Source organism: Pipra filicauda, unplaced genomic scaffold (genome assembly GCF_003945595.2).
Source record: "Pipra filicauda isolate LSUMZ 115617 unplaced genomic scaffold, ASM394559v2 scaffold434_size586239_pilon, whole genome shotgun sequence".
Taxonomy (NCBI): domain Eukaryota; kingdom Metazoa; phylum Chordata; class Aves; order Passeriformes; family Pipridae; genus Pipra; species Pipra filicauda.
The window spans coordinates 376,725-404,301 of NW_024104570.1; the positions used below are offsets into that span (position 1 = coordinate 376,725).

Sequence of the window (27,577 nt, forward strand, 5' to 3'; positions counted from 1 at the left end):
TACTTCGCCATTCTTGCACTGAAGACAGAAGTAAGGGGCTGTTGCTGTGCCTCCGGAGTGCAGAGGATAAACTAGTCCTTAGGTCATGAAATTGTTTGTTTCTGTGATAATGTTGAAAGAAATATGTCAGAAATTCAATGAGTTTGGTTCATGACTCCAGTATACACATAGCATGGCTGTTGTCACTGCAGACAGTGATTGCTGAATTACCTGTGATTGCTTTTAGAAAACTGAATCTGAGGGAGTCCTATTTCTTGTTGTCCCTGGCCTTTGTAGACTCTGTACCTGCCCAGCAAAGGTTGATGGAGTCTAACTCCTCATGGAAAGCCTGCCCAGCTGTGTTTTGTTTAATTGACCAACAGGGACTCCAGCTGTAAAGTACTTAGCTGCTCTTTAATTGAGATATCACAATTATTATATAACAGTCAGTTTCTGTAATACGAATAAAAAGAACTCTCTTTTTGTGATAATAAAAAAATACTGAGACCTAGAGTTACTCAGGTATTTAAGCTGTCACTTAAGTTGACGCGGTAGTCCGCTTCACTGCAGTGTGAGTGTGTTAAGCATGTGCTGAAGAATTTCACAGTTTCTGAGTTTAAATTCCTCATACTAAGTGTGGCATTGCTGGCTTGTATTTGGACTGCATAGGTATATTGTACTTGTGATGTACAATACAGTTCTGAAGTAAAATATCACCACACTATTGAGTATGGAACATTAAATATTTCAAATAATTTGCTCCTGGAGCAAATGCAAGTATATCCAGCACAATGTAACAGCTCAGCTTAATTGATCTATTATTTCTATTTGTTGCTAGAAAGCTAGGAAGAAAAAACCCCAAGCCATCAACATCAATGTTAAAGAATGTTGGAAATCTTTCATAGCTGTATTATATCAAAAAGCACCATTAGCTGCACACAATAAAATAACAGACTATCAAAACAGCACCAAACTCCAACATACAATGCCTTTTATAAAAATACTGTATAACTGAAATTACAGTGTAAGGTAAAACTATTTCTATTAGAAAAAATATAAGTGAATGTACTGCTGGCTACTGATAAGCAAAGGCAGTGCTGTGCAGATTCTTGCAGAATTTTCCAAAACCAAAAGTAGTGATGGCACTGGAGTCCTGGTGCGACTGGTGGCTGGGGAGTCCACATATTCACTGGTTTTAAGACAAGGTTAGGCAGTGATCACGGCTGAGTTGGATGTGGCCGATTCCTCCCTGCAACCCTGGGATGACTCAGGTGACCTCTTGAAGTTGCTTCCTGTCACATACTGCATCATTTTCGTACTGCTGAACGTGACACTTGGGGAAAGGTGGGGTAAGGCAGTAGAATGAGCTTTATCCCTCAAAACCACTTGTTACCATGTGGAAGTTCAGTACTTTTACAAAAACCTGTTGTGACAGCTGACCACATTCAGCCTCTGCTCTGGTGCCTGTGAATTTGTGAATTGGCATTAGTTAAGTTTTCTGCTTTATTGTTGATGTCTGTTCTTTTGAGTACAGCATCTCCTCAGTCTCCCTCTGCCTTTTCCTGTCTCCCTGTTGTTTCCTGCCTGATGAATAGAGTCTCTGTTTTGTGGAGCAGGCCTTGATTTTGTTATTTGTCTGTGCAATTTCCAGCCTTGGATCTTCAGAGGGGTCTGTTTAATATTATATTACAATCAGTGGCAGTGCAGAGAATACATGATTTGGGGTTTTTTGTTAGTAGGACGTAGAGAAGAATGGACAGTGTAGGCCAGTGGCTTTGAATTAACATGGAACCCAGCGTGATGCAGAAGTTTACTTTGGTTTGAGACTAGTTTGGTTTGGTTTTGAAAAAGGAATGCAGTACTTTGATGAGCTGAGCTAACAGTCACTGGAGGTCACGAGTGTCTCAGCATTCACTGAATCCAGGAATCCACAGGAGTAGTGTTGATGATAATCATGCCTTTCTGCCTTGGGAAGCTTGAACCAGCTGCAGCCTGTGTTGGTGAAAAGAAGGGAAGCCCTCTCTGGGCTGTCACTGGATCCTTGGTGGCCCTTTCCCTTTCTTTTGCCAGGGCTCAGTTCAGGACAGCTGGGGTTGACTTGGAAGAGTCAGTTATGTCCTGGGAGCACTTCTGCTTGATGAGGGCAAAATACGTGGGGGTTCAAAAGTGACCAAGTCAACAACATTAGAGCTATGACAGAATTCAGACTGCCAAGTGCAAGTTTTTTTCAGACTGCCAAGTGCAAGTTCATAGAATCGTAGAATCAACTGGGTTGGAAGGGACCTCCGAGATCATCAAGTCCAACCCTTGATCCACTACCGCTGCGATTACTAGACCATGGCACTGAGTGCCACATCCAGTCTCTTTTTAAAAATCTCCAGGGACGGAGAATCCACCACTTCCCTGGGCAGCCCATTCCAATGTCTGACCACCCTCTCTGTAAAGAAATTCTTTCTAATATCTAACCTAAACCTCCCCTGGAACAACTTGAGACCATGCCCTCTTGTCTTGCTGATCATTGCCTGGGAAAAGAGGCCAACCCCCACCTGGCTACAACCTCCTTTCAGGTAGTTGTAGAGAGTGATGAGGTTGAGTTGATGAGAGTGATGAGCCTCCTCTTCTCCAGGCTGAACAGCCCCAGCTCCCTCAACCTCTCCTCATAGGACTTGTGCTTGAGTCCCTTCACCAGCCTAGTTGCCCTCCTCTGGACCTGCTCCAGGACCTCAGTATCCTTTCTTCATCTTCAAAGTTACCTTCACTTTCAGTTTAGAAAATGTGCGTCTTCAGATGTACTTTATTTTTTCCAGTACGAGTAAATTTTATGCTAGAAAAGCTTCCTCAGGAACAATGCAAGACATTTTGGAGTTTTCTTTTGGCAAATCTCAAAGCCTAACAGAAAATATGGAGACCGGAAAACTGCCTTTGCATTAAACCCTTTTGAAAGACTGCAAATACATTGTTTGACATATAACAGGAGATTATAGAATTAGTTAATATATTGTGCCTGATAGTATATGATGCCCATGTATTTTAGACTGTGAGATGGTAGCTCTGGAGTGAAACAAAATAAATTTATGACAGTTTATTTTCTTCTTTCTTGTCTTCAGAAAATCAACTGTTAAAACAGTTGACTGGGTTTCTTATGTGTACAGTGAGATGACCAGGACCCTTTATCGTATATGACATTGACAGTAAATAAATGGGGGTACAGTTAAATCAATAACAACATAAGATTGGAATATTTTGTAGTGTAGTTTTTGGGCTATCTGAACATGCTGTACAAGGACTTGTGTTACAGGGCTGTGACTTTAAAAGCCCCATCACCTTTTTGCTGAGAGACTTGAGCTAAAAGAATTGGTGCAACGGCATATGCTACTATATCACACAATAAATATATTATGTATTGCATCCATTTAACATACTCTACTGTTTAAAATTTGATGAGTGTTTTCTGAACAGCATTTTGGTCTATTGGTTTATTGCAGCGTTTTCCAAAACACTGTTGCTACAAGCGTTCTGTGTTTCCAGATCTTCATAGTGTGTATGCATTATCTTAAGTATAATATTAAGGGTTGGGGTTTTTTTTGCCACCAACTCAACAGCCCAGAAGTCAACAAAGAGTTTTAAATACATCTGAGAAATCATTGCTTGTATGCTCATGTGTTCTGTGAATAGAAAAAGGCGTTTACAAAGTTGTTTGCAGTATTTAGAGACACAATGGAAATAAATTAAAGGTTTAGATTGAAGTTATCTCTGAGGAGTTGGCTGCAGTAATTGTTTGAGGCTGCATTGGAACATGGCTTTTTAGCCAAATGGGTGCCTCTTAATATCTGAGAATAGCCAATGGTAATTAAAATGCTAATACGTGTGTCATGGTTTAGTGAAGTTGAATAAATATTTCTTGGACTTTTGAACTTCCATACTGAGGGAGAGAACAGGACTGGGTAGAACGAAGCACTGTGAAATACCTAAACATCTCCATGGTACATAATTTTCCTAATTAATTGTAGAGTGTAAGTCCCATACTATTATAAATGGACTGTGGTCAGTATTACAATTTTGTTTATAAGAAGTGATAGCTGAATGGCCATATTTCTGTGAAGATACAGCTTTATGTTATATTTTGATAGCCATCCACTGTCTGAGTGCTGGTAAGAAATACACTGTTAATATGTGTAGGTTTAATATTTTTTAAATGTAAATAGTCTGTCTTCATCCTTTTTATCTTTCTTGATACAGAGGAGTACATGTAAGGGATTCATGAGCCTTGCAGATGTGAAGTCTTCACAGAAGAACCAGAGCTGGCAGATCAAATTATTATTGTTATGCTCCTGGTCTCACAGCAGTATCACTAAACTGGGCTCTAGGTTATGTAACACTGCAGTGCTGTGCTCCACATTAATACCTGGTTCTCTTCTTCCTTGCCAGCTCCTCACGCTCCTATCCCTTTTCTTTGGAGGAAGTCCACATGCACTGGATGTATCCTCGTCAAGAACCTGAAAAATAGAATAAGCCACTGGGGCGTGGAGATGCCCTGTGTTTTGTCTTGGAATCTGAGAGATCGATTACATTTGTTGCCATCTAACTTGGCTTTGTCATCCAGCAAATGTGATAAATTCAATGCTGAGCCCATCTTCTGTGTTAGGCTGCTGCTTTCCCTGGCACTCAGCCAGCCTTGCCCTGCAGAGCTTCTGAATCACTCTTGTCCTCCCTGTGGTTCCACCAAAGTCAGGGCTATTGCGTCTGGAGGCATTTTTCTCCTGGCAAAACAAGGAGTTGGAGGAGCTGTCAGCTCCAGCTACTCTGGGCTTTGGAAAAAACGCAGTCTAGTCAGTGACTACACAGTGACTTAAAAATGTGAGATTCCTCATAGGTACCATTATAGCTACTCTATTTCTAAATCCAGACAAGCTGAATCTTGTAAAACCTTCATGCATCTACTGGGTCTGCTACCATGGGGCAACAAAGATCTCTGGCAGAGTTTGGGCAAAAATGCTAATTCTCTTAGGTCAGGATATAACTGACCTAATTGTACAGTGCTTGCTCTGTTTTTTTTTTTCTCAGCTGTGATGCTCTCCTGGGAAAACATTCACTGGAATATGTTTTATTTGTTTTGGAACATGAGGTTTTCTTGGAATAATTCCCTTGATTGCTATTGGACTGTTTATTTCCTGAAAAGAGGAAGGGAATCACCCATGTCAACCTTTAATTTCCTTGTTTCCAGTTCTAACCATATACATGTCCCATAAATCTCAAGGGTCCTTCCCCAAGTTGTGCAGGGCATGTTATAAGAAAAGCTTATGAAAATTTCTTCATTGGACAAACAACAAGTAACTAAAATTACTATTTTCCCAAAGAAAAAATATTTTTAAGACTTCAACTCATTATATTTCTGATAATGAATCACAAATAAATAGAATCTACATTTTCATGTTTGAAATACTTAATCACAAAAAAATATTTTATAGGATCAAATAATTTTATTTAGGAAAAAAGCATTTAGCATTTTCAGTTGAAACCTTATAAGTTTTGTTTCATGGTCATTTTTGACTGTTTTCTTCAGTGTCATTGTTTCTTTCCAAGTGAACATCCTATTTCCGGATCTCCATAGGTCTGACTCCAGTTTCCACAATGTGAAAAATATGTTTCTTGCAAGGAAAAATAGCTAGTGGAAGACAACCTCTGAAACAAGGATCTGATGATCAGCCAGGACTCCAGCCTTCTCCTGCTCATAGAAATGGGTATCTAACTGCTCACTTCACTGCTCTTCTTAATTGACTCTAAATGACTAAGAACAAACTTAAAAGGCAGCAGTGCCACTGTGAGGATTAGAACTTCTCACAAACAAATCCAGGGGAGCTCCACTCACCCTGCCTTGTTTAAAAGCATTAAAGGAGGCTGAGATTTTCCTCTGTAAGAGCAGACTTAATATCTTGAACTCTGTTCTGAGGAGGCGATGGGAGCTGAGTCCTCCAAAGGAGGAAGCAGTTTACCCATAGAATATAATTCATTGAAAACTGAAAAAAAACCCCAGTAGTTCACTTGAGATATACAGAAGGTAAGATATAAATAGTATTTTTTTAATTACTTCCTGTAAACTAGCTGGAGAAAAACCTGGAAAAGGCGTTATAAAAATAGAAATGATTGGATTTGGGTAGTCGTCTTTAAGGATGAAAACTTTGTATGCGGTGAGCAACTTGCCATAGCAAGAAAATGCTTTTTGTTTCATTTCAGCGTTACCATATGCAGTCTCAGTGGAATTTGTAGTCTGATGATGAATTGTTTTCACTTTCATGTGTCAGTGAGGTTTTGAAGAAAGTTGGAATGTATGAAAGAAATGCAAATTCCAGATGGACAGGTATGAAAAAGGACATTGCTTTTAGGAGTATGAGTCAATCTGACATCTGCTGGTGTCATGCCATTCACTGTGGAATACTGAACATTTTTGCATAAGGAGAGGATGTATTTCTGTAAGGACAGCTGTTTACATGAGGATGTTGTTTGTCAGGAAAAATCTATTCATCGTGGTTTCCTTACTAGCACTGCACTTGAGAAGTGTGTGCAAGGTGAATTACCTACCTGACTTGCAAACACTGAATAATTTAGTGTGAGCCAGAAAGTCGAATAAATCTTCCCAAATACTTTCTGCCTGCCTACAAAATAGAAAACAGTGAGAAAGGGACTGCTTTGGTGACTTCATACTTGCAGATCTGCCACTGAAATGATCTGCCTCTGAAATGATCTACCTGTTCATCTGAAATAATGTCTGGTCTTTTACAGTATTTAATAAATTAAATATTTAACTACAGGTTTCAAAGCGTGTTTCAAATATGGATTACGTGTGTTTCACAAGTGCTGGAAATGAAGGGAGGAAGAGGATTTTAAATTTTCCAAAAGGTCATACGGCAAAGCAGAGAAAAAGTGGAAGTAGATCTGAGATGGCCAATTTACCGTCTGGATGAAAAAAAAAAAAAAAGAGGTTGGATTATAGCCATTTGTAGTCTTTATAACACCTGGGCAATAAGAAAACTGAGATGAGAACAGTGGGGAAAAAATAAAACCCCAGAGATTAGCACAGATCCTCTGAAGCCCAGAAGACTTAGACAAAGGACAGTAACCTTAAACTGTAATTACTGTTGTCGTTTAGTGTTTCCTCATGCATGATCTGGAGGCTCAGGGGAAATTACTGTGCTAGAGGCTATCTAAGCATAAAATAATAGCAGAATTGTATGGAGTCAGAGCCCCTGGGTATAATCCAGTACTAGTGGTCCTGCCTTTGCTCCTGTCCTTGCTTCCCCATGGCTCATTCCAGCTTTCCCCAGGTGCTTCTTCATCCTGGGTAACAGCAGCAGCAGATGGAGAAAACTTCTCTGGCGTTAATAGAGATTTGAGGGAGAAGACTTTGTGCTCAGGAGACTGTAACCTAAGTAACATTTTTTATTTTACTGTTTCATTCTTTGCTGTCCAGTGAACAACTCACTTTTTGTATAAACTTTGCACAAGTTATTTGACTGAACGTGTTTCAGTTTATGTGTCTAAAATACACAGATGCAGTGTTTCTCAGAAGGTAAAATCCAACAGCCTCTTGCCTTTGTATTTTCAGATGAAAAGAAGCAGGAAGTTGAGGAATTGTGTGTCTTTGTACTTCCTTAGACCAACTTTTTAGGCTATACTACTGACCCCAAACTTGTGTTGATCAGCTGGGGAAGGTACATCTCTTATTTGTCAGAGAGGTGTATCAGTGATTTCTTAGCAATTAGGGTTGTGTAGGTGTTGCAGGTTTTTATTTTAATATTTGCTCATGGAAACTGGAGCTCTCCTGGGTGTCTGACATTTAGCTCCTTGCAGTTCTCCTGCCTCGGCTGCCAGGAGCATCAAGTAGAACACAAGGACAAGGCATCTTAGCTCCGATCCCAAACTGCAGCAACGCCTCCAGGCCAGGGTTTTGTTATCTTTGAGTGCATTACACTCAGATGGAGATGGGAAGTAAAATGATAAACAGTTTTTATCCCTTTTGTGAGGTGATTTCAAACCTGTTTTAATATGTTTTGCCTGATTGAAACAGCAGCTGCCTACTCAACCTGACTAGAGGAGCTGGTGATCTTAATGAAAAACATGATGAATAATTTGCTTGAAATTTATGTGTGTTTTTTTTGTCGAGTCCTGGGTTAAATTGAGAGGGGACATATGAGGGGGGAATAGGAGAGAACTTTATTCAGCTCTGCCTTTGTTTTTTCTTGTGAAGATTAATAACAGGAAAAGTGAGGTTTTTTTCTTTTCAGCCCTATTTTCCATAAGGACCTCAAATAAGTTTTTCTGAACAACACAGTACATTTCAAGGACTCTGTTTTCATAACAGATCTCAAGAAAGACAAAATAAACATCTGCTTTCTTCATCATTGACCAAACCATGACCTCAGTTATACACTCATGTAGGGTATGAGGAGCTTATGCTTTCATCCTCTCTGCACTAGGAGGTCTCTAGGTCATGTCCATGTGCCCTTGCTGCTTGAAGTGCCTGAATGTACCAATTTTCAAAGCTCTGCATGCTGCTCTGTCTTGGTAGGATGCACCTCTTCTGGGCATCCCTGATTACTCCTTCCCCCTCAATATCTTAGTGTCTTTTCCTCACCTAGTAGGTTGTATATTTTGATTTGCTTACTTCTTCAGAAACAGGTGTTCTCCCCTGAAGCAAAGAATAATAATTTGTCCTCACAAGTTCAGCAAGTTCAAACTGGAATTCAACTGGAGGGAGGCTTTTAGCAGTGTTTTTTCCTCACAGGGATGGTAGTAAACACAAGAGACAGACGTTTCTCCAGTTTGCAGCAGTGAAAATCTGAAGTAATTTCACTGAAATGAATGCAGTAAGTCTGTATTTACCCTTGGGCCAGAGGAGGTAGAACCTGGGTCTTTGCATTTCTGGAAAATTGAATCTCAGCCAAGAAGCTTAATACCAAACATACACTGTTGTTCCACTGTGGTGGTTCACCTGATTTTTTTCTCCGTGGTGTTCCTGAGTTAAGCATTTCTGCTTCTTCCATTCTTACTGTTTGTTCTTCTGACACCATTCACACTTTTTTTGTTGCAGGGATAGCTGGTGTTAGGATAGGGAATATGATTGCATTTTAAAAAAGTTCTTTCTAAGCTAGAGCATTTCCCTGATTTCATTTGCAATTCAGTCCAGAGTGGCGTGTGGCGATATGAAACAAGAGGGAATAACTTAAATTGAGTTGAACCTTCCTGGAAGAAAAGTGAGGAGTGATGAGATGCCCTACACAGTAAAAAGTCTTGCCCAAGACATGCAAGACTATCCCAATCTAGGCATCTGTTTGAACCGCCATAAAATCAATCCTTCTCCTGTAGTAGATTTTCCTAAATCTCCCTTTTTTTACTCTGGGAAGTTCTGGTAAACTCAAGGCACTTCTTCAGAGCTTTCTGTAACACGGGTTAACTCTGGCTTTTTGGAAATATGAAGGGCCCCTGAATGTGCATGCTGCAGGCACTGTTAGAGTCAACCAGAGATTCATCACTTCTCCTACCAAAGAAACGCAGTTTCATGAGGAAAGCTCTTCTGTTAGATTTTTGCTCTGTGGAAACCGTAACATGAATTGGGTCTCAAAGTTTGGACACAAAGAGTGATTTTCATGTAATTTGTGCATAATTTTTGATTGCCTGCTGTGAGAATCCTGAGCAAATTATTTCCTTCCATGATTTGCTAAACATTTGTCTCAATGGAAATAAACTAGAAAGGGAAAGAAGTGTATGATGAGGATAACCGTTTATAGGAATCTATGGAAATCTTCAGTGACAGACTAAACCCTAAATATGCTTTTGCTTTTCTCAGTCCCTTTGGGTACAGGCTCCTTTCAGTGCGTGTGAATAGAGAAGTCCCTATTAATATTAATGCAAGTTATGTATGTGCACTGGGAGCAAAATATACCCCAAAGTCTAATTATTTTATGCTAATAACTGAACTGAAAAGATACTTCCTCATTCCTAGCCAAAAAAAGCAGCGATAGTTCAAAGAATTTGCAACAGGATGATCATTTTATAACTACATTTAAACCAGCCTGTGCTCTGATCCAGTGGGAACTAGGGAAAATTCTGGTACCAAAATCCCTGCCTAGTGCACATGCAGATGCAATTAATAATGAGTTTTGTAGTCTTCAGGGCCCACTTTACATTGCTTTAGGCAGTGGATAAATAGAGGGGCTTGTGACAAATCTGAACCACTCAGATGACCTGTTCCCTTGAAATCAAGGCAGAAATCCCTTCGTTTCTAAGACTTTTGAAAAGAATTTTAATTGTGCAGACATGCTTTGCAGAGAGGCTTGGCCAACAACCAGTGGGACAGGCTGCTAGAAAACATGGGCAGGGATGTAAAAAGCCTCTCTACTAATGGAGGTGCAGAGAAAACCGATAGAGAACACTTAGACCACACTTCCATGCCTTAGAATCACAGAATGGTTTGAGTTGAAAGGGACCTCAAAGATCATCTAGTTCCAACACCCACTTAGGCCAGGTTGCTCAAAGTCCCATCCAGCCTGGCCTTGAACACTTCCAGGGATGGGGGATGCCATGTTTCTGTGTTGTCACAGAGAACAGTGTCATCTAGGATAAACTGAGCATGTTAGTACTTGTCTCAGTTTCACGGGTTTTTCCTTCTCTGTGTGCTCTGTTTTGCTGGGACCAGCTCTATGCGTCTCTCCCTGCATTGTTGACCCCACCACTGCTCTGTGTTAAGTCTCCTGTCTACAGTCTCATACCAGGTGTGATTCCTTTGCCAAATCGCTCATGACCTGGTGCCCCTGTTGTCAAGAAAAGAGCTGCAGGCTTTGCCTGGGGGAATATGTGTTCAGTACGTTACCCAAGCCAAGCGCTGGGCAGCTCAGGAGTTCAGGGGCAGAAGGATGCTTTCCTGCCACATGATAACAGCCAGATTCTGGGATGAGGTGGGGAAAGTGTCCTGATGTGGATATCTCTGCCCTGGCTGTGCTCTCTGCCATGGTGCTGGGCACCAGCGAGCTCTGCAACTGCACTCTGCAGGCTCCAAGGCTGGAATTGGAAGATAACATTTGAAGATTAAAATTAAGGATTCTGATGTATAGCATTGTCTTGACAAGGATCAAGCTCAGTCCTTTAAAAGTATCAAATTAAAAAGTGATTTGGACAAAGGCCAAAATAATAGGACATCAGCTATTTCTTTCCTTTTTGCAAACCAGTCTCTTATTCCCCCTTTTTAATACAGAAATTGTTTTCTAGAAATGACTCTGTTTTGATGCTTCCTGTGTGGCAGATGGCCTGTCCCTGGCAGTTCTACTCTGGTAACCCAGTGCTGTACAGCAGTGACACATAACCCTCTGCTGATTTTATTAACATATTTTGTGATGGGGATCCATAAACATCTGAATCAAAGAACTGAAAAAGCGTAATTGCAACCTGCACAGCCTGGTCAATATAAATCATCAGTTGCTTCCAACTGGGCTGAGAAAGGCAACCATGGGAGCAAGCTCCAGTGTCTTTTCTGTTCAGTGTATTTATGGTAATAGAATAAAGAAGTAGCTGTGCTATAAACAGCTACTCTGCTGTTGGGTGCATGAGCAAGTATGTGAATGTGAGCAGCAGCATAATTGCAGTTTTCCCTCTGTCATAAGATTGGCTTCTGTTTTGTGTCTGGCTTCTAGTTATGAAATTTCCTGAGAGAAGACATTGTACAGCCCATGTAATTCCCACTAGACAGCACTTTAGGAAGGTCAGTGGCTTGCAATTCTGTATTCTCATCTCCACTGCGATAGCAACAGAGCTCTGAAGGTGTTAAAAATGGACAAGAAAGGCTAACTAATATATCACTACCACTCACGTGAACATTGAACTTTTAAGTATTACAGGTGTGAAATATTAGAATAAGCTTAGATTCTTTTGGCAGTTGTTGCTATATCACTCCAGGCAGGCAGCTTTGTAAAAGCAGGCTTTGCTTTTTATTAAAGCTAAATGGGCCTTCTGCAGATGTCATTACCACCTGGCTGGGAGGTGTTGACAGCAGTGAGCAGTAATCCATGCTAGGAACCTATCAGCATGGTGCAGTGGGGATCTGAGTCAGACTGCAGGAGCTGCTGGAGGAAGAGTATGTGGCTGTTTGTGGTGTCCTCCTCTCCTTGTGCAGAGGTGCTCCCTTCCACGTTGGCCAAAGCAGATGCCTTTTTGGGAGGTGTTCTCCCCAGTTTCAAACTGCACCATTTGCTTGCAGAGCAGAAGAAACAGGGAAAGGAAAAATTGTATTGAGCAATGACAGTGCAGAAGAGGTTACAGAAGAGAAGATTTGTGTTCTGTAGGGCGCTCACAGCGTTGCAGCCAGGAAAAAGAGATCAAAAGGCACTTATGACTTTCCTGAAACCAGTTTAGAGAAAGCCTAGATTCTGCCTGATGAAGCCAACATTTTCTTCACTGTCACCCCATGACTCCAGGTTTTGAGGACCCACAGCCAGTTTTAAATAACTCTTTTAATTCAGAATTTCTTAATTTATATTAGATTGATTTTCAGCTTGGTTCATGCACTGCCTGTAGGACAGCAGCACTGACATTAGTCTGAGTACCTTCCTTCCTAGACCTATGATACAATTTTTATTCTGAGAAACTGTTCTTTAGCTGAGATTCTGGCAACAATTTTGTGTGAAAATATTTCACTACCACTGGATCCAGTGGTGTCCATCTGCTCAGAAGGAGCAGAGGTAGCTGAAATAAACTTTATTCTAAGTCCCACAGCATGAGGGGAGTCCCAAACAGCTCCTGCCATGGTTACCATGACTGAAAGCTGTCATTAGGCTTGGGGGGCAGCTCAATAAATATGTTTGGTTTCTTGACTCAGAAGGTATTTAGAGAAAGAGTACAAGTAGAGAGCAAAATAAATTACATGAAGGACATGGCAGCTCTTCAATGCGTGTGACATTATGGTGTATTTACTGTAACACAGGAAGGGGATAATCCATGCCAGTAATTCCATGAGCGAAAATGCATGTTATATTTTTCCAAGCAGATGTTTCAAGGCGAGTGATGAGCTATTAGGTGACATTTGAGTGGGAAGGAGGCTGTGGGGAATGAAATGGAAGTATGATGAGTTACAGCACAGGACAGAAGGCAGTTTTTAAGTGCAGAATCACTTTGGAGATCAGGGAGTCTATTTTCAGCATATGCTGCAGACTTAGTTTAAAGTCTTATCCTCTGCTGACTCAGTTTCCTAAATGATGATGCAGACCTACATAGGTGTTTTGTGAAGCACTTCCAGTGTGTCCATACAGAGTACGCTTAATGTCTGTAGAGCAAATTGGCATCTTGGGAAAGGAAATATATGAAGTTAGAGGTAAAGCTGCTACAAATGATGCTTTATGACTTCAAATGTTTTTGAGCATTAGCACAAATATTCATGCATTTACAAGAAGTCTCTTCCATGTCAGAGCGAGTCAAGGTACACTTCAATAAAAAGTTTAGTTGTCAGTTGAGTCTTCCCTTAGAAACCAAACTGTGCAGATTTTTCTCCAAGTGATATTTTCTCATGGTCCTCACTTATCTGGAGACTAGCTTCGTGAAATAAATTAGCTTAAAATCAACAGAGTTAGAGGAATCTTTAGCCTGTGAGCACTCCTGTTCTCTTGGGATGTATCAGATATTCATTGCTTGTGTGGAAGCAGCAACTGTACTAATGGAATCTTTTAAAAGGAGGTTTTATAAAGAATGGACTATGTAGTTACATATCTCCTTGTAGGACCAGTGAGCTGTTGTGAAGTAGGAGGGAAGTCCTTTGCTGGCCAACTACCCAGGGGTATAAAAAACAGTCACAAATGTTACAGAGAGAATAATCAAATTAGAAGATTCAGCATCATGTGAGCACCTTTCTTCTTTGTACTGCACAGATATAGCCAAAAGGTTTGCAGTCTTAAAGATGAGCTGGGCCTGATTTTCATTTAAACTAAAACCCTTCTATACCACAGAGAGGCTATGAATGTAACTTAGACCTACTTTGGTTGTCACCTCAAAGGCTGATGATGGCCTTTGTTATAAGAGAAAATCGCTTCATGAGAAGACTTACTATTGAGAAAGAAGAGGGCAAGGGTTTTTTTCCAACCATGGTGATTAAGGAAAGGCCTGCAGCATGTGGCAGAGGGATGTAAGAGAAGGGAAAACTGACTTGCAGAAACTAATTTTGCAGCTAAGAAGGGAGGATCTGCAGTTGATAATGCCCTACATGCATGAGGCCCAATTTTCTGTCACCAGGCATGCTGTTGTTTATATCCACAATGAGGGGTGGTTATTCTGATTGATTTGGAGAGGCTGATCATTTCTGTGACCCATGTGACTGGTGAGACAGCAAAGTGCAAAATTTACCCACAGGCTGCTGATATAGTGTCCTTGTGGTTTGCAGGCTCCCCAGATCTACTGGAGAGATGTGGTTATAGCCCATTTCCAGGGAATTTAGTTCTTACAGAGATGGTTGATTTTGTAACTAACTGTTCTTTTTTTCTGCTGTCTTGCAATAAGATGTTGTCTCTTCTGTCGTTATATAGAATAAGAAGCAGGTTTTCATTCCTTTGGAAGTATCTTAAGATTTCAGAAATGCTCCTCCTCTCGTGTTGGCTCATCTAAGCAGTGAAAAAAATTGGAAACAGAGTTCCTAGAATAGCCAGCACCTGTGATAGTGTAGATCCTGATATGTCCCTCATGCCAAACTGAGGAGAGAACAGAAGTGTGAAGCTTGTTCTTGAGACAGTGCACTGCATATCAAGATATCCAGGGCTTTTTCTCTGTCTCAGTCTTTCCCCTTAATAAATTCTATCCTAAAGCAAAAAAATGTTGTCAAAGAGGGCATGATCCTGTGAAAATTTCTGGTTTTATCCAATTGGCATTTTTTCCACTGCAGCCCATCCATGCTCAGCATTCATTTTACGTTGCAGTCTGAACAGCTCACTTGCATTTCAAAGTAGAAGCTAGAGGACGTATTGATTGCTTAGCTGAGCAGGTTGAATATGATCTGCAGCCTCCTCTTACACATTGATTCCTTGTCTCTTTACTCGCTGCTTCCTGAATGTCACTGAACTGTGAGAGGCCTGCTAAATGGACAAAAATATTGATTTCTTTTCCCCTTCTTTTATTTTTTGAAAGCTCCTTATTTACCAAGCACTGAACTAATATGAGGAAAACAAAAGGTCACAAAATAAGGCAGAAGCAAGTCAGTTCTTTCATATTCTTTTAAAAACATATGAACTTGGTTGAATCTGGAGTCCTTTAAATTGTGTTTCCATCAAGAAAGTTTAATGCTTGAGTGGAACCTTTGAGCTTAAGCTGTTCAGCTTCATATTTTACTATTGTCTGATTGATGATGAACTTCTGGGGCTGTTTCCTTAATGACCATACCTCTGGTCTTATGATTTTCCGTGAATTTTTGCAGAGAAGTTAATGAGCAGTCCCAGCTCTGCTAGGATTTCCTGTGGAATGCAATCAGTAAGTCTTTTGTTAGAGTTTATGATGCATTGTTTGTCCCTGTTCTGTTCACCTGGAAGTGTGATATTTTGCAATACCAAGTCCAGAGAGATAGAGAAATAGTTCAAAGAACACAAGGTGAAGTCAAGTAAAAATGAGAAGACATGCCAAGAGGGATGGCTGGAGACAGCATAAGTGTCCAGAGACTTTAGGATCTGCTGCTGGTCTGTGTAAGCTTAGAAGTGTTTGGGCAGGCAAATGGGGCTGGTTAGAGAAAGTGAAAAATTAGAAGTGGTCCAGAACATCCAAGTGTAATAAGCAAAAAAAACCCAGCAGGTCCTTGATACCCAGTGACTCTGTTGCAACTAGTAACAAAACAAAAAAGTAACAGCAAGGTAGAGGGATGGCTAAAAACAACGATAAAGGGATCTATTTTAAGGGGACATTACTTTTCCTAGAAACCAAAGCAATTCTCATACAGTCTCTGCTTGTCATTATGAGAATAGCCATTTAAAAGCATATAAACCAAGAGTTATGCAAGTATTTTATGGAAAGAGATTTTTAAATTGAAAAAAAGAATTTCTTCCTCTGCGCTTTGATTAGAAGTGGTGGGGAAGGTTGTGTTGATAAACTTTGAAGTTTCTAAGGACTTGTGCTTTAACAGCTGCTACGTCTCTGCTGTAGTGGCTCTAACTGCACCTGCCGAGGAGTGGCAAGATATCCTCGGGCAAGAGTCCCTGTGCAGAACACTCCCCAGGGATTAATGGGTACGGTAGAAGAGGTACTTGAAAGCTCTTATGAATAATCCTCCAGAAACACCTATGTTTAGCAAATCATTGCTAGGTGTGGAGAGATCCATGAGAGCCTTTGAAAGTCATTAGCTTGCTTAAGGGGAGCAGTTGTCATTTGATTAGTAAGTATTGGATGGTCAGCGACACTCACAAGGCCCCTGACATCTGTGCTCATTCTTTCTAGGCCATGAAACAGACTCAGAAAGATTGAATTCAAGTAGATGGATCCAGCCATGTCACAACAAAAGGCATCAATTTTCTGTGTTGCATTGGCTGGATGGAGTTGAGCAGCTTCACCACAGGTTATAGAAGTGAGCTGTCTCCTTTACCATTTCAAAGTGCTTCAGTTTTGCTTGGTTTATCTGGCTTTGGTTACAGTTCAAGTAGATCTGTACTTTATTTTTGCTAGTGAGGAGCTTCAATGTTATTTCTTTCATTTTGTGGTGGAGACTCACACAAAACTCAGTTACTTTGTGGCTTTAACAAAAATGTAGAATGTGAGATAGGTGCTACTCTCTGACATTGTATTTCCCTAATATGTACATCTTTTCTGAGGATGGAGTGGATAGTAAAATTAAATGCCTTTTTGTTTACTTAGGAAGAAATCAGAGATGAAAAAGACACACTCGTTAACTCTTCATGAGGTTTAGAAGCAGGGGGATGTCATTTTTGGATAATACCCCAAAAAGCTGTTGTATGCACCTGATATCCCATTCTCATTACTTTTTAAAGAGTTGGCTGTGCATATGACTGGCTCACTTTAACTTCTTTGCTCTCTCTTTTGTTGCCACCATGTTTCTTTGGATATCAGAAATTAATGATACCAAAAGTCAGGACAGGTTTCTGCTACCTGAAGGTGGTTTCTTTGATGATGTCTTTGTGCATCTGGACACACTGTTTCAAACCGCCTTCAAGGGATGTTGGTCTTCAGTTCAATTTTTGGGGCCTAAGTCTAACCACCAGCCTGGCTTCTCCAAAAATACAGGCTATGAGTTTCTAACTTCTTACTTCACTTTCAGGAACAGACCTGTGTTGATCCTGAGACTTTAGAGAATAAAGAACTGTGACTTCCTTTGTTTGATCAACTCATGGCTATATGTTTGGGGTTTTTTTTTAAGAAGACAAACATGCCTACTAGATGTCAACAGTTGGGACTGCCTTCTTCCTCTGGAATTTGGCCCAAATTCTCCTGTTCTGAAGTTGATTTCTGAGGTTGGGGTTGTGTGTACTGTTCCACTTTTGTACTTTTGTACACCCACTGGTATAATTTAGTAAATCTGTCATTTATGCTCAGTATAACAGAGTCATTTAACTGCAGGAGCTCACCAGTACAATTAACCCTGTTCCATCAAAATGAGGAGCTGATTATCTTGGCATTCATGGGAGCAGGGAGCACAGTTACAGTGCTGTGGTTTCTGGCCCTCCCAGAGCAGTATTGCAGTCAATTGATTATTTTGCTAATTTGTTCTGCATCGGTATCCTGCTGGTTTATTATCCTCCGAGTGACTTCATGCACCATGCATAAGTACAAGTATATTAAAAATCAATACTTGAACCTTTTTTTTCTTGTAAAGATCTTATCATCCATGGGCTACCTACTTACAACACGGCTAGTAACTTTTTCATGATTTAGTCCTATGCTAATAAAGTAGATGCTCGGATTCTGATCTCTACTTCATCCTCTATCCTAATGAAAAAGGAATAATTAATTAAGAATGAAATAAACAAAAGGCTGTTACTGTAGATAAATAAGCCTAATTTTGAGATGGTAAAATTCATGGTATTTTAGTAAGAAAATCTTGTTGCTTCACTAGGCTCTAATAAGTATCATGCTTCACAGGCTTGAATCATTTAGAGACTATTATCAGAAGCCTGAGTTTTATGAATGCTGTTTTTCCTGCTCCAGTTAGAGAAACAAGTATTTAAAAGATGTCATGAGGTTATATGGTACATGGGATTGAGGGCTGGATGCCAGGTCTGAACTCCATACAAGTAGGTGGGATTATGACTGTTACAAGAAGTGAATCTTTTCCAATACTTTTCTAGTGTTGGACATGCAGAGGTGTTGTCTCTTGTATGTGTTGCTGAAGCATTTTACCTCCGATGTGGTACTTAAATGCATTTTGGTTACTGATGTCATGGGGAGGCCTACGTTTCTTTAAGAAGAAAAACAAGAAATAGAAGCAGAATCAGATGCATCCCTCTCCTGATCTAGACTAGATATGAAAATATGAGTTCCCAGCTCTGGAAAAAATACTGCTTTTCTAATATGGATACCCAGTTGGTGAGAAGACTGGGATTTTACTGAGTCAGCTGTCTGCAGCAGTAAATGAGCAGTTTTCCGCTCAGATCATTGGATTTGCATTATCATTTTCCAAGTTTGTTCTTTGGGGATTTTTTTATCTGGAATGTATGGATGTTACATGCTCTTGGGATTATTGCTTTCTGTACACGTCTTCATGAGGAGAAATGTAAGTTCTTACCTCGTGCTGGCCGAGATCTTCCTACAAGGCAACTGAATGAGGCAATTTGATGTGAGAAGCTACCAGGACCTTACCCAAACCTTTCAATTTATTTCATGACAAAAATCCTTAATTTTTTCTGGATTTGACTGTATGATTTGGATTTGATTTGTCATTTGCAAATGTGATGAAAACCCCCTTGTTTCTATAGTGGAAAAAGAGGGCCCGTAATTTCTGAGGCTGTTATATCTGTGGATGGTAACATCCTGTATGCCCTTTCTCTGACTGAAACATTCAGAAAACAGCCTGCTGAGTTGTTTCAGTTCAGAGAAGGTTATACCTCTTTGAGGGATATATTTCCTTGTCTGAGGAACTTATAGTATAATGTAATATAATAGAAAAGTAAATTATATTTTATTGTGAAGATGGAACAAATCAGACAAATGAGATGATCCTGAAGAGGGAAACCAGCCCATGCTATTTCTGCAAATTACTCCCCCTCTTTCCTCCAGGTTGTCTTAAAGACAAGCCAGGGTTCCGCAACACTGCTTTTTAATTAGTAGAAATCCTTTTGTACTAAACCCTAATTCAGTGCCTTAATGCAGCAGGTCCTGCAGAGCCAGCAAACTCGTGTGGGAGCACGAATACATGAAATCTTTTTCCTTGGCATCCCTCTGAATGAAGGTTGGCTTCTGTTCCTAGTTATCTTCTGTGGTGACAGCTCGAGGTTTGCAGTGGCAAGCAGGGAGGCAGGGGTGGGAAGGGAGGGAGGGAGGCATAATGACAGGTGATTGCTCTGTTGTCTCCATGGCATCACTGAGCCTTATCTTAGAGGTATCAAGCACTGTGGTTATACCTTTCTTTGCTCTGTACAGCTACCTGGCGCCACTAAGCACACAAAGTGTGGCTCCTGCTTCGTCACTTAGTCACTCTTCCAAACTTATTTTATGTTAGGTTTTTTTCTTTACTCTCAATCTGCTACACTTTTAATGAACTTTTATATGTGAACACACATATAAAAGAAAGCACTTACCAATTCAATATTTTACCATTTGCTATCTTTAGTTAAGAAGTTAAAATTCATACAAGTAGATTGTTAGAAACGTTTGACTTTTCAGGGCACACTGTGTGTGCCCCTTCCTGCTCTCTATGAATTGGTATTAGGTTTTTGGGGTTATAATGAAGCAATACAGCTCTGAGGAAAATAGCTTTCAACCCCCGTCAGTTAGATCCCAGTTTAATCTCTGCCTTAGACACCTCACTGAGCACTGTCTTTTGAGGCTCCTGCTTTAATTAATGGAGACAGAAAAACACGTCCAAGAATGACTCAACTGACCTAAGATCTGATTTAGCCTTTGGATGAATTTCTCCTCTGTTGATTTTGACTGACACTGTATATATGAGTTGCTGTGACACAGTGATGCAACTCCTGGATACGCATTTTTAATCTGAAATGCCAAAGCCACAAAGGTAGAAAAGGTTCTCCGAGTTATTAGATTTATTTAATAACCACGCATTCTTTTCAAGAACATGCCTAAGGAAATGTTAGGGGGCTTACTGCCTTCTTACTGCACCTCCAGGTGTACTCAGTTTATGGTTTTAAGCACTCCTCTTTGATCAAGAAGGCTAGATTTTTTTGCTTTTTGTTTTTTAAATTAAATGCTGGGACTCTTCATGCTACCTTGTTTTCAGATGTTAGGCTGAAGAGTACAAAATGAGTATGCCAAACTTGACAGCACTTTTGCAAGGTCTGTATGGTAGTACATGTTACAACTCCAATTACAACCATTCAGTAGTCTCCTCTAGAAATGCTCTTTTGCATGAGTACAAGTAAGGTGAGTATGGCATTTGAAGCTCCTGTCTCCAAAGATATTTGTGTGTCTGACTTCTTTTTTTTTCTACAGTGCTTGCTTAAATGTTTTGTGGATTTGCTGTGCATAAAGCAAATGATTTCTAAAAAAACTATGGCTACTTGTGTTTCATAATCTGTATTTTTGTATCTTACAAAAGAGCCAGTTTGATCAGTTTAGTGGCTTTCCTGCCATGTAGTTTTTCTTGCCAATGTATTTATTTATCACTTTTATATTGCAAGGATAATCCCTGAAAGAAGATCACTTTCAAGGCACATTTTTGAGAGCCTCAGGAGTATGATGAAAGTGCACACCACCAGATTTTTTTCTCCTAGCAAACCTCTTTGGCAGGAAGGGCTATCTAATGCTTTGATAATGCCCTGGAGAAAAATTTTTAAAAAGTAAAAATGCGGTTGAGACCTTCATCCTCATTTTACCAAATGTCTGCAGCTTGGAACTGTGGCATATTTGGAATTAGTTAAATAATTTTAGGTTCTATTTCGGTGGCAATGAAAAATAAAAGTATGGCAAGAAAATTGATGATAATAATGATGATGCCTGGATAGGGGCTTGCTCTTACACTGATTGTTTGGTGTCTAAAACATGCTCATGTTGTAGCTTTCCTTCAGATAAGACACTCTGAGTGTCCCTTTCCCTCATAGCTGGCAGTAGTCCTGGAGTTCTCTACCTCTTTGTGAATTTTGACTGAAATCTATTGCCAGTTTAGAAGTTGCAAAGGAATGACGTAGACACAAATAGAATGATTTCATAACCCTTATCTCTCATGAAAGAAAGATTAAAAAAGCTTCATGGTCAAGAATGTTGAGCTAAAGATGTAAAAATTAACTCTTCCAGGTGAGGAAAGCTGTGCAACAGGAGGGCTTCAGCAGAAGGAAGAGAGGATATAGAGATATCAATGACATTGACATCAACATGAACGACCCTTTATTTACAAAGCAATGGTACCTGGTGAGTTTTGAAAGAAAATCACAGTGATCATACCTAAATAATTGTCATTCAAGCCATTCTGTGCTGCTGCAATGTTTTACAAGAGTTCTTTCCACCTACACCACGAGAACTTGGGAATGGATCCAAGCCTCTGTTGTGTTGTTTTTAATTGTACCCCTTTTATACTGGGAAGACCCAGCATGTTTCAAGAGCTAAATTTCATTTCAGTCAATGGAAAGGTCCTTAGAAGGCTTGAAAGAGAACTGTATTGATGTCCTGTGGGCATTCCTGGTGTGCTGATGTGATCCCTAAAACTGCATATGAATCATATCTTTGATCTGATGCCAGGTAAAATATTGTTATAGATTTAGAACAAAAAGTTCTGGTATCTTGACTAGCAAAAGTTTAGGGTTTTATTTTCTTATGGAAATTTGAATATTAATTGATTTTCTTCTGTCAGACTCAGAACAGCTGAAAAATGATGAATTTTGTCATCATTTGTCATCAAGCTAATGTCAAAGGAAATTAATATTTTTCTAAATTGTTTCATTTTTAATGTGTCATATTTTATAGGGAGAAGTCTTTAGTCTTAAAGGATAAATCATATTTTTATGTGAAAGTAAAGAAATTTCTATGAGTATTAAAATGATTTTTCTGTTTAAAAAGTTGATAAAGTAATTCTGGTCAGTTTTAACGTTGCAATCTATTTATGATACTTAAAAAATGCAGTACTGCCTCATTAACTTTAGAAGGGTCTTTTTACTTAAGAGCAATGTTTCTTATTCTCTTTTCTCTTAATCCATTTCTTACGTTTTATGAATCCATCCAGTATGGCTGTGGGTTTTTTTCATAAGGCAAGAGTTTTCAGATGAATGGGGCCACATTAGCATGGATGGGATTTCATCCTTGATGAGTTGATAAAATAAAGTGTGGATTTTTTTTCTGGTACTTCATCAAAATATTGCAGTGATAAAAAATAACAAAAATTTAGGAAGCTATGTAGTAGATCCTTGCTTTCAAGAGAAAAGGATTTCCTGCTCGTAAGTAAGTTCTCTGTAAAATCCATTGGTGTAACTTTTTTCTGGATTGACCCACTGGCTTGACATGCTTAAGCAGAAAAGTCTTTTTTGGAGTCCAAAAGATTCGGTGTTTAACCAAATCTTATAAACCACAAAAAATTGAATTTACCCAGTATTGGTTTTTTTAGGGTTTTTTTACACTTGCATTGTTGCAGTAGATATGATTATGTACAGATGTGCACCCCAAAACAAATGGGATATATTTTCCGTACCAAAGGTACATGCAAAGACATAAAGAAAAATTCCGTTGCTGTGGCAATATGTCAGTCAAGTTAAAAAAGCTATTTTTCTTTTTCACTGATGTTATTAGATTAACACTGGTCAAGCAGATGGGACTCCTGGACTTGACCTTAATGTAGCTGAAGCATGGGAGCTGGGATACACAGGGAAGGGAGTAACCATAGGAATTATGGATGATGGTAAGTGAATACTGAGTGCTAATTTAATATTTTTAAGTAGCTTTTTTTCATGTAGTCAAAGTCAAAAAAAATATTAAAAAGTAATACTAGATTGCTTATAGTGGTGAGACTATTAGCCTCCATAAAGACTTTGAGATCTTCAGGGAAAATATGATATACAAAGACTTCACTAGGGATACCGAGGCATGGATATCCAAATATTAAAAGTAGTTTGCAATTATCACTCAGATATCTTCCAGGGCAAACTGTAATGGCCCTTGAGCCAAAGTAAAAACTCCCCTTAACTTCTGTAGGCACTGATTAGGGGATGTAATTGCTCTGCAAAAAATACTTAAGAAAATGTTTTCTGGGTTACATTATTCTCAAAGTCATACTTGACAGCTGAAATAATTAAACACTTTCATGCTGAATGTCAATGAAGATCTGCATACTAAATGTATTACTAATTTGAGGCTAAGTTCAGGAAAGATGAACATAAAAGTTACAGTTGAAGTTATAGTTGTTCTACTTATGGGTTCCTTGCTGAAGTACAGGAATTCTGTGCAATCTCTCAACACTTTTCTTTGGAATAAATTTTGAATATTTTCCTTTTATGAAGAATGAATTATATTAAAAATAAATAACTAAAATATTTGAATCCACATATGTTTTCTAGGGTCAACTGAGATATGTCCTCACTTACTTCTGTTCCTCGTTTGCTTACTCCTAAGACAAGGTTTTTGTGGAAATAAGAAAGTAAACTGGATACTAGGAAGAAATTCTTTATTGTGTGGGTGGTGAGATACTGGAACAGGTTGCCCAGGGAGGTTGTGGGTGCCCCAACCCTGGAAGTGTTCAAGGCCAGGTTGGATAAGGCCTTGAGCAACCTGGTCTCTGTATATTGATGAAAGATCAGTCTCGTGGGAGAGATGATCTCTAATGTGTCACAATTTCATTGATCCCACAGAGGCAGGACTTGGCTTTCAGATTATGACTGTGATGGGAATGATGGCAAACTATTCAAGCTTCAGGTCAAATTGAGCCGAATGCCCATCAGATACAGCTTTTAGAGAAAGCTTTGCCTTATAATTTGTTTCCAGTAACTCCAGAAAAGACGACCTGAATAACAGGATTCTTCACTGAGGCTTTTGTTGCCCATTTACCATTTGGATCAATAAGGTACAAGGGTCTCTCTTCATAGAAATCTAGTGCTAAGGACACTACAAAATTGGAGATAATCTCTCATCAGAATAACCATGATGATATGGCATTCTAATTGCAAATAAAATAGAGCTTATAATGGTGTTGTGGTTGGAGAGACACAACAGAGTAATAATGAAAATGTAATATGGGATTGCTGGCCATTTCTTTGTATGTTTTAACTGGATATGTAATAGCTCAGGTTATCCCATTTGAATGTAGATCTGCTGCTTCTGTTACACCTTCCACTAGGATTTGTACATTTGCCATTAGAATGAGTATATTCCACACCAGAGCCCTGTTACAGTCTTTGCCATGATCATTTTCCTATGGTTGCAAGGGAATCTTGTCCTGTGATCATTTGAAAATTTTTTTTGAAAGTTGTAACTGTTGGTTTCTGTTCTGTCATTGTCTTATTGCAGGAATTGATTATCTGCATCCAGATCTTGCATCAAATTACGTAAGTAAACGCTGACCTTTTCTGTAAAATGTGGATTTTCTTATTATTATAGTCCCTCTGCTACAAAATTTTAAATAGTGAGTAGACCAGCAGTGCACAGCTGAACTTCTGATCTTACAATGATGAATTTCCCATTGAAAGAAGCAGACTGAAAATGGGACTGCCTATGCAAGGAATGGCAAGGTGACAAGGCTCTTTGTGAGGAATGACAGTGCTACATCACATTGCATAAGCTACAGCTTGCAGTATTGGATTTGGGACTGAATGAGTAACATGTGAATTGGCTCTAAATCCTACTATTAAGATGCAGAATGCTGCTGTCACTTGGAGGGCCATGGAGCTGTGGGATGTGGCAAGGCTTTTAAAAGCCTACAGGAACAGTTTAATTCCTTACTAACAGGTGTTTTGATCCAGTGCTTCAAAGCACATACAGGGCAGATTGTGTGTTCTCAGCACATACTGTACCAGTTGATTGTTCCTCAAGCCTCAGATTTCATACCTTTGGACTAGAGATTTTCATATTTCTTAACTCTTCCAGGCTCTCTCCAACCCCCTGTTGACGCTGGCACTCCTATCTCCAGGTGCCTACGAGGGCTCCCAGCACCCATGGGCTGCTCTGGCACTGTGCTTGTGCCAATTCCTTGGGCCATGGGCAACAAGAGGCTCCTTGCCAGGGGAGTTGGAGTGTCTCTGCTTGAGGTCTTGCTTTTCTCCTACGGTCAGTGTCTTCCTGAGGGAAGCCCAGGCTGCTTCAGCTGAGCAATGCAGTTTAGTTTGCAATTGCAACTAAATGAAAAAAAGAACAAAGACAGCTGGAGATTTCGGTACAAATATGAGCCATTCAGATAGAACAGCTCCAAAATCAGAAAGGCATACATACTTGCATACTTTTACATACTTGCAGATTGGAAACTAATAATACACAGAATGAAAACCTATTTGTTGTTGCAAGTAGCAAAGCACATTTGGTAGATAATAAATGGTTGTAGAAGGTGTTTGTGTTGCACAAGGGTTCCGGAAAACAACTGACCACAGAGTGCAGATTAGCCAGTTTCACTCCTTATGAACTGGCTTAATAACTTGATGATAGCTAATTAAACCCTATGCCCCGACTGCAAAATTCTCTCCCAAGAGAAATAATTCAGTAGGATGTTCCCAGAAGGATGTTCGCATAAAGTGATAGAAATAAAGAAGATTGTAAAAGACAGCCTTTTTCTTTGCAAGAATTGTGCTCTGTATATGTTCTAGAATGTGATGTGGGCACAGCATATGCTCTACACTCACTTTTCAGCAGCAGGCATAGACAGAGAAAGTGGGAATATTATTTTTCCAAAAATCATATTTCAAATAAAAAAGCAATAAGTCTGTACAACGTATGTAATGTAACAGTTCTGTTGTTAACAGTGAATTTAGGATTATGCCCAGAAACCAAGAATAGATTTCGCTGTAATACAGTATTTTCTCTTTAAATTCCAAAAATATTTTCTGTTTGATGGATTCAATTTGTCAGGCTTGGCAGAAATGTATTGTTTTTAGAGTGGCATTAGTGAGTGTTCTGGAAATGAATGGAAAATGACACAGAGAATGACTGTGCACAGACATGATGATAGAAATCATGAAAAAATGGAGCTAGAGAGAAATCTGAGGATCGAGAAAAGAGATATATTGGGGTGAAAATTGAAGAAGAAAAGCTGTCTGGGCATGGGGACAGCAAACTTTTAATGGCAGTCATGAAAGATTTGTGAGGAGACTGACCTTGAGATGAGAATCTGAAAAGGTTTGTGTAGGATTGACTTTGTCCAAGCAAGGAGAGGTTCTGTAGTGGAGCAGTGATCAGGCTGTGGAGGGATACAAGAAGATTGTCTGGCCAATACAAGTTGCAGAATTAGGCAACAAGGATAAGACAGTCATTAAAGGAGCAGCAGAAACTCCACATGAAAGATCACAGTCTTAAAGGAGATAACACCCCAATGCTTTTAATACAGAACTACAAAAATACGAGCTGTCACATGAAATCTCTGGTTCCAGGCTGTCACAGCACTGTGTCTGAGAGGTGGCTGAAAGTTGACTCCTTCTCCTGCTGCTAAAACCTGCCAGCCCCTCCCTCACCCAAGCACAGCACAGCAGTTGCAGGGTTTGGTTCACCTGTGCTTTGCCTCTTGCCAAGAGGCTGCATAGGCCTCCTTGAATCCCAGGATATCCTGCTCTGGCAGCATCTGCTGTCTCTCAGAGGCCACAGGGCCCTTTCTTCCCAGTAGGCAGTAATTTGGGCATGAACTGAAGGCAAGGACTTAAATTCAGCTGAAGGAAGCATCAGTTTAGATGTAAAAATGGAATGAAACCAGTCTCTTAAGGAACGAGCTGTTACCTCGCTTCGGGCTGGCACAATTGCAATCACTTTTGTATGACTCCTGTACCACATGTTTGCTGTTTCACAACATCTGCACTTTGGGGCAGCCTTCTCTGAAGTTATATTGTTTATTTTTTAGGAAATTAAAAGCTTGTAACTTATATTATCAAGTGTGTAAGTGCCTGCGTACCCTGGCAATGTCTGTACATCTTGCTTGGAAAATCGGGAGCAATTAGAGAGTCTCTCAAAAGTGGTGGTTTTGGCAGCTGAGCATTTTCAAGTATAAAAACTTGGCATTGGTTAGTCAGTTTAATTTGGCTTTTACAATTTTGACTTTCAGGGTTTCTTCCATGAATAGTTTAATGGGGGTTAGCACTTAGATGAAATGGAGTGTCAGGAAAAGGTCTTTCTGAAGAAAAAAACAATTTGTATTTTTTCCTAAAACTGCTGAACTTCGACCTGTCATATGGAGTGCACTTCTATCCGTATTTTTCTTTGGAGTTTTTGAGCTTTACTGCTTGAATCATCCATTTCTGGTTTTAATGCACTTTATATACATGGAAAGGAGTGTGCCTGCTCACAGTCAGGA

General features: G+C 39.7%; 1 protein-coding gene across 1 annotated transcript in view; it reads left to right on the forward strand.

Annotated features, from left to right (window-relative positions):
• Positions 1-27,577, forward strand: part of PCSK2 (proprotein convertase subtilisin/kexin type 2) — a 103,489-nt gene that overhangs the window by 26,875 nt on the left and 49,037 nt on the right. Inside the window, exons 3-5 of the mRNA XM_027736803.2 lie at positions 21,409-21,522; positions 22,891-22,999; positions 24,601-24,638. Coding sequence (XP_027592604.1) covers positions 21,409-21,522; positions 22,891-22,999; positions 24,601-24,638 — 261 coding nt within the window. The remainder of the gene's footprint in view (positions 1-21,408; positions 21,523-22,890; positions 23,000-24,600; positions 24,639-27,577) is intronic.